This window comes from Schistocerca nitens, chromosome 2 (assembly GCF_023898315.1).
Source record: "Schistocerca nitens isolate TAMUIC-IGC-003100 chromosome 2, iqSchNite1.1, whole genome shotgun sequence".
Taxonomy (NCBI): Eukaryota; Metazoa; Arthropoda; class Insecta; order Orthoptera; family Acrididae; genus Schistocerca; species Schistocerca nitens.
In genome coordinates this window covers 504,957,416-504,965,676 of record NC_064615.1, presented here as the reverse complement: position 1 = coordinate 504,965,676, position 8,261 = coordinate 504,957,416, and the positions used below count along the sequence as shown (strand labels likewise).

Below are 8,261 nucleotides of genomic sequence, written 5' to 3'. Positions count from 1 at the left end.
ATGTACCCATATTTACAGAAGGCGCCGGCGCTTATAACTTTGACGCTCTGTAGCGTCGTTGGATGCAGTCTCCGCACATGGGTTTCTATGTATGACTTGACCTACTAGTTCCTTCTACGACCTGTAAGTGTATAACATGAATTGTGAGACACCCTGTATACGCGTAGTAGTCCCGCCGTGCTTGGCACCGCCCACTCCTCCGCGCCGGCTGGAGCGGCGGTACAGCTGGGAGGCATTATCTCCGAACGCCTCCAGATAAAGGCGGGCGCGCTAAAGTCCCCAGGGAGAGGTCCCAGTAGCTCTGTCAACATCACGGCGTCCGCTTATCGCGACGCCTCGTCCTCCAGACAGCGGGCACTCCGCTACTTCTCAGCCGCTGATGGGTGCCGTCCGTCCGCCTGAGATGAGACGGCCGCCCAGCTAGACGCCAGCCACCCGCCGAGTATCCGATCGCGCACACGCCATGACGGAGGCGTCGCTGGAGAATGTCGTCTACTACCGCGGCGGTGGCGGCTACGCCTCCCTGCTGCGATTGCCGCGTGAGTACACGCACTGCGGCCTTCAACCCTTGTGTGTGTTTTACTAACGTACTAGAGACTGCACGCAGAATAACAACAACAATAATACGTTTCAAACGCTGGGCTTTCGATTACATGCGACGAGCTGAAACTCTGTGCCGTACCATGATTCAAAAGAGAATCCTCCTCTTTTGTGATAAGCACACTATCAATGCCGCTTGGGCCCTCTCAGAGCTTCAATTCGTTGCAGACCTCTCATCGCTCCTTGTAAATCCCGTCAGCTGTACCCTGAGACGTGTTCAAATAGTGCTACTGGCAGAGTACTGTTCGTGAACGGGACATACCTAGTTTCAAACTCCGATACGGTACACATATTTAACCTATCACAAAAAATTAAGGTAGCGTAAATACCACCTTGTAATTTGTTTACTGAATATGCACGTCGTGGTTTCTTGGCCTTCGTATAACGTCCTTCCAACGTCAGTGAAAGTTCCACGTTTTGTTACATTACCTTGATTCTTTTATTTTTCCTAGCCACATAAGGCCAGATCCATAAGTGAGTTGACGTGGATTTGGAAATGAACGGATTTGACCTGGGAAGGCAACGCGCTCCTCCCCGGATCCCGGAAGAGGCGTCGTAACGCGCACGCCTATTCGAGCGTGTAGCATTACCTTCTGTAAATATTTTAATAGGCATCTGACAAGTATTGCAAGAATCATACAATGTAGGCTTTCATGGCCAGCATCTTTTTCAGTTAACACTTCCGGGCTCAAATGCCGTGGTCGATGTATAAAACTGCTTCCTAACGTTTCGTCACTAACTGCGGGAGACATTTTCCGAGTATCCGTTTTACCTCGGAAGATCTCCCGCAATTGGAGACGAAACGTTAAGAACCTGTTCTGTACATCGACCACTGCCTCTCAGCCCGGAAGCTTTAGCTGAAGAAATATTACAAGACTTTCTCGAGTGAGTACTGCCAATTAATACCGGCGCTTCCCAGAGATCCAAATTGTGGGAGGTGGCGCTTAGATCAAGACACTGGCCTCTTTCTCGGGAGGAAGTACGTTTAGATCCCATCTGCACAGTCTGATTTAGATTCTCCGAAACTTTCTTAAAATGAGTTCACACGAATATCGGAATAGATCTTTCAAGGAAGCAACAATCTACATTCTAGATCACCACGACGTCGATTATAAGATTCGAGAGCTACTGTTCAGAAAACGGCTTTCCAGCGAAACCTCTGCAGCGTACTCGAAACAACCTTTGCAGCATTACGACGTCCGTCCACATTCCTGCGCATTTGGACGTGATGGCGAGCTTCAGTTCTTGTGAGTTTTCATGTACCGCAGTGCTTTAACTGTGGCGCTGTGTTCCAGAAAGTCAAAGAAAAAGGTCATTATAACTTCTCCGGATCTGGCGACCCTGTTGTTTCGACTATGCCGCAAAAGTTTCTCTGGAAAACCCTTACACATCCTCCATATAGCCTCGATTTCTCCCCAAGCGATTTCCATAGTTTTGGAGCCCTAAACAAAGACGTTCGAGACCGTCGATTTGCTTCGATCGAAGAGATGCAGTCTGGATACAATCATGATTTCATAGGCAACGGCAAAAGTTTTTCCGTGAAGGCATTGACCGTCTTATATAACAGTGAGATAAATGTAATAACAATTACAGCGATTACTTTTGAAACAGTAAACACTATGCTTACTTTTTCCCATATGTCACATTTTCATTTCACTGCCCCTTATAGTTTTTAACAGCACACACAGAGAACGTAACTATTGGTTAAATTTCAAGTTCTCGGAAACCTTTCTTTGGAAGCATATGATTTTAACCAAGTCAAAAATATGCAACTTGCATATTTTGAGAGTGTCTCTACCTACTTTTGCACTCCGTATTGAAATAATTCCATTGTAATTCCTTTATTGTACTGTGACTGCTTTATTATTTTTGGCTCTCTGACTGATCAGTTTTAATTATTAACAGAAGGGCTCTGATAATCGCGCCCTCGAGCACGTTGGCAGCCGAAATATCAACAGTGTTCTCCCCTTCAAAATGCATCTGAGTTTAGTTGCTAAATCTATGTAAGCCGCTCAAAAAAAAGTTTTGCATCACATGTATGTCTGCAAACGTGTGAGGGCTTAGAGTCAGTGGGAGCAGGGAATAAAAGAACGAGACGAGCCTCATGAAAATAAAATGTATATCTACTGTGAAATAAAATTAAAACAATAATCAAAATAAAAGCAACTTGTTAGAAGATGCACGTCGGTAAAACCAAAATCTGCATCTGGGTAACATTCAATAACATGATTCTCCACCGTTTGCATTTTAACATGCATGGATCCTACTCGATATGCTGTCCAGAAAGTTGCCGAGACGTTGCTGCTCACGCCTTTCCCACTCTTCGATGGTGGTCATTCTGAGGTCATCCAGTGTGTGCTTAAGGTTCGTGCGAGGACACGCAACAACTTTCAACTGTGTCCAAACACACTGTCATTTTCCTATCTGCACGTACCGCAGTCCGCTTCATTCGGTTGATTCCTGCATCTGGAAGGAATATGTTCAGCGGATGGAGGAGGTGTGCTCGCATCCTCCACCAAAATGTTGACTGTAAGGCTGGGCAAAAGGGTTGCAGGGTCCTGTCTCGATAATGCACAATATTCAACTTACCCTTAGTAGCGACGAGAAGCACTCGACGTCCGTATATAGGGCGTTAAAGTATTCAATATTTTGAGAGACGGTAGTATGGACCAAATCAAGTTAAATTTCCAGTAAATATGCGATCTAAAATGCATACCTTAAAACCTATGAGCACGTATTCATCTTCGTTATTGTGAAACACTTCTCTTCTACTGCAAGCTCTAGCCGGCCGCTGTGACCGAGCGGTTCTAGGCTCTTCAGTCCGGAACCGCGCTGATTCGAATACTGCCTCAGGCATGGATGTGTGTGATGTCCTTAGGTTAGTTAGGTTTGAGTAGTTCTAAGTCTAGGGGACTAATGACCTCAGATGTTAAGTCCCATAGTGCTTATCGCTAAAGGAGGTGCTCAATATGGTGTCCAAACATAGTAAGGCATGCTTCTGTGCCGGCCGGTGTGGCCGTGCGGTTAAAGGCGCTTCAGTCTGGAACCGCGTGACCGCTACGGTCGCAGGTTCGAATCCTGCCTCGGGCATGGATGTGTGTGATGTCCTTAGGTTAGTTAGGTTTAATTAGTTCTAAGTTCTAGGCGACTAATGACCTCAGAAGTTAAGTCGCATAGTGCTCAGAGCCATGCTTCTGTCCTACATCTTCGAGAATCACGCTCTGTTTGAAAAACTCCATGTTGGTCGTGAATGCGCTGTCATACATTGATCACGCGTTCCTGTAGTGTTTGTACATCATTAAAGGGGCTTGCATACACCAAAGATTTCAAGAGTCTTCACGATGATGATGAAGTCCCATACTCCTCGACAGAGCGTAGGGGACGATGCGGGAGACCCGCACTGCTGTAATAGGCAAGGTCCTAGCGGAGGTGGTTTGCCATTGCCTTCCTCAGACCGTAATGGGGATGAATGATGATGATGAAGACGACACAACAACACCCAGTCATGTCGAGCCAAGTTAAAATCCCTGATGCCGCCGGGAATCGAACCCGGGACGCCGTGCTCGGGAAGCGAGAACACTACCGCGAGATCACGAGCTGCGGACGTGTCTCCACAGCCAAAGGAATTAATATCGGGGGAACCTCCCCGACTAATCCATTGCCCATTAAATGTCTGTGTGAGGTATTCTCGGACATTTAGGAGAAGATGGGGTGGTGCCTTGCTTCTAAAACTTCGCGTGGATTTTCATCAGCCCATGCAAGTTAATTATGCAAATTGGTAATCTTATCTCGCATGAAACCAGCTTCGTTTGTGAACTGTATTTTTTAAGTAGATCTTGAATACATCATTCCAACGTTCTTCATTCTGGCAAGCTGATTTTGTGATCGAAGGGCTTGGACGCACTGTACATGACAAGGGTGTAGCATCGCCCAGACTGCAGTATGGCTAACCCCTATAGATGTTGAAATTCTGTGTACTCTAGCTCCGGAATCTTTGTCCATCCTTTGCAGTTCTCACTCCTCGGCAACGTGAGTGGGTCTGGTGCGAGGTTTACCACCATCAGCCGGTTTTGTAACTTTAAAGCTAATGTTTGCTAGTCGCCGTAAAAAGTGGTGGAATAATTGCGCAGACGGTACCCTGCGTTCGGAAAATTTTCATGCCGGCCGGAGTGACCGAGCGGTTCTAGGCGCTACAGTCTGGAACCACGCGACCGCTACGGTGGCAGGTTCGAATCCTGCCTCGGGCATGGGTGTGTGTGATGTCCTTAGGTTAGTTAGGTTTAAGTAGTTCTAAGTTCTAGGGGACTGATGACCTCAGAACTTAAGTCCCATAGTGCTCAGAGCCATTTGAACCATTTTTTGAAAATTTTCAGCATGCAATAGACGGGCTCAGAGGTTACTTCCATTTACCAGCCCGTGTGGAATAATAAGCTCTCATTATGTAGATAAGTACAAATATAACAGTGTAGTAAAGTAAAAACATTTTACGAACTTATCGAAACACTAACTGGTTACATTGGAACTAATGTATATGCCGCACTTACCCAAAACTGTGAATACGGTTTACAGTAACAACACTAACAGTTGTTTACTACATACTGCATCCTAGGACAGTAACAGAAGAATGGGTTTTCAATTGTTTACTGCTTTCTGTTCAAAATGGCTCTGAGCACTATGGGACTCAACTGCTGAGGTCATTAGTCCCCTAGAACTTAGAACTAGTTAAACCTAACTAACCTAAGGACATCACAAACATCCATGCCCGAGGCAGGATTCGAACCTGCGACCGTAACAGCAGCGCGGTTCCGGACTGAAGCGCCTAGAACCGCTCGGTCACAGCGGCCGGCCTTACTGCTTTCTGTACGTCGTTAGTAATAGCAAAGGGCTTGTTGCAGAGAAGATGAACAAATACTTATAGCTCTTAAGGTATACGTTTTAGAGCCCATATTTACCGGGCATTTTTGTTTTGTGTTGGTCCTTACTACCACTTCTCAAAATATGGAATACTTTTTATAGCATCTTGTTGAATGCTCGAATGACATTGCTGTGCTGTACGCCTGTTTAATGGGCAACTCCCTGCACTGACAACACTGCTTGCCGTAAAGTGACAACACGCACACCGTTAAGCTTGAAATGACTCTTCGAGGCTCGTTGACAGCCTGGATATTGTACACAAACCGCTCTGTCTTCTTCACGATTAGAGATATAGCGATCCATACTAACTTTTACCTCCATTACGCACGTGGCTGTAGGTAGCGACTTTTTGTGTGAAACGAGTGTTGAGGAAGCTGTTCCGGTCAAAAAACATAAATTTATGTTAGTCATGAGGATGACGCAAATCTTTTTTGACCAGGTTAATTCAGTTATTTTTCTGCGTTCTTCTGTAATAAGTTTTGCCTCCTCCGATACTACTTTACCTGATAAGGTAAGAACATTTGTTTCAGATGTCTGTATTATTACTGTGCTTTATGGAAAGGTGCATATCTGTTGAAGGAAGAGAACTGATTTTTCATCTGTGATGATTAGATTATACGATTAACGTTCATGCTATTGTTCAGATAATAGCAAATATTCTTCTCCATCACTAGTATAGTATTTTCATGGGTTTTATCGTCAATTTTTGTGTTATCATACCCAGGAGATACGGCATAGTATGAAAACATGAGAGGGGAATTCCCTCTGTTAAAAATGGAAATCGACACTGTTGAATAGTAGTAGGACGCATACAATCGTATGCAATGGGATTTAAGTATGCCGGCCGGAGTGGCCGTGCGGTTCTAGGCGCTACAGTCTGGAACCGGGCGACCGCTACGGTCGCAGGTTCGAATCCTGCCTCGGGCATGGATGTGTGTGATGTCCTTAGGTTAGTTAGGTTTAATTAGTTCTAAGTTCTAGGCGACTGATGACCACAGAAGTTAAGTCGCATAGTGCTCAGAGCCATTTGAACCATTTTTTTGATTTAAGTATCGTTGTGACCTTTCTTTGGATGTGGCCTTGTGAGCTTTGGCCGCTAATCTCTATTGCGTTCTTCCTGTTGAGAAGTGCTCGTTCAGCTTAGCTGGCAGCGCTCTAGCTTGCCACGCGGAGACTGATAGCCAGATTAACTGCCTTTGGTATGGCATGCTGTGCGGTGTGTGTGTGTAATTTTTCTTCTAGCGTTTTCCTACATCTCAAGAAGCCGTACATTCTTTTTATTACACATAATTTGATTTGTAGGACATCAGCAACTGAGAGGCATGATTAACAGAATGACAACCGCTTCAGTTGTAATAATGACTTATTCAGTCCACGACCGGTATCGGTATTATAAATCCCACCTTCAGGTGCAAGAAAAACTGTAACACACAGAAGGAAAGGAGGGAGTGAATATTACATATCTGAAAAAATAGAAGAACAGACCAAGAAAGCAATGCGACTCACGTACGAGTACTGTACTTAGTCACGAGTAACAAACGCTCGGTCCAGTAAGTGCAAGAACTTCTAGTCATTGCATCTTTTGCGGTACTAGAAAAAAGATGACTATACAGACCTATCAATGTAACATTCGTGGGGGTAGGACGAAGGAAAAAGGGACGAAACCCAAACACTGTACTCACACTGTCCGCCGTCGAGCAGCCACACGCGCTTGTCATCCGTATAAAATCATTCACTTTGTTCAAAAGTCTGCATACCTGTGTTTTAAACATTCTGCGAGCGTTTAGGTATGCGCGGAACGGCAACAGAGAATCTCCGTTGTGAGGACAAGTTATCCCCCTTCCGTCTCCCCCCTCTCCCATCCACCCACGAATATTTGGTCCGCCAGCTTTTAGCTATACGCTGTGCAAGAATAAATCTCTGCAAGCGGAGTCATTGTTTTCAATAAAACCATTTTATGACTGATAAAAACAGAACTGCTGTGAAACGGGAGATTATTCGCATGACGCCTTCTCTTTCATAAGAAAAGCCACTCATCCACAAACACTGCTAAAATGAAATGCGTCACGACATTGGTTAACATCGCCCTACAACACATGGACCTCGCCGAGGGGGTGTGGTTACGGATCTCTGCGACACAGGAAGCCATACCATAGGTGCAGCCATATCGGAGGGATATCTGTGGTTCCTGAAGAGGGGCAGCAGCCTTTTTAATAGTTTTGGCGGCAATGGTGAGAATGATTGACTGATGTGGCCTTCATTAGCCAACACGGCCTCGCTACATTGGTATTGCGAAAGGCCGAGAGCAAGGGAAAATTATAGCCTTTACATTTCCTGAGGACATGCAGTTCTACTGTACGGCTTTATGATGATGGATGGCATTCTGGTAAAATAAGCCGGAAGAAAAAAAAGTCCCCAATTCGGATTTCCGGGCGAGAACTACTGAGGAGGGTGCTGTCATCAGGAGAATTGAAACCGGCGTTCTCCGGGTCGAAGTGTTAGACAGGTTAGACAATTTAAAGAGGGAAACGGATAGGCTGAAGTTAGGTATAATTGGCATTGGAGAATTGTGGGGACAAGAAGATCAGAGTCTCTGGTCAGGTCAGTACAGGGTTATCAACACAAAATCAAATACAGGTAAAGATTTAGCTTTTCGTGACTGCTCTGCAAATCACACATAAGTATTCTCTTTGCTGTTGGATTGTGAAGAACACGCCGTCTTGTCGTTGTTGTGAAAAACTTAATGT

At 45.3% G+C, this 8,261-nt stretch overlaps 1 protein-coding gene across 1 annotated transcript in view; it reads left to right on the top strand.

The window, feature by feature from the left end:
* Window positions 1-320: 320 nt before the first annotated feature.
* The window catches only part of LOC126234467 (uncharacterized), a 212,838-nt gene continuing 204,897 nt past the window's right edge, over window positions 321-8,261 (top strand). The window contains exon 1 of the mRNA XM_049943158.1: window positions 321-539. Within this exon, the coding sequence (XP_049799115.1) occupies window positions 464-539 (76 nt within the window). The 5' untranslated portion in view covers window positions 321-463. The remainder of the gene's footprint in view (window positions 540-8,261) is intronic.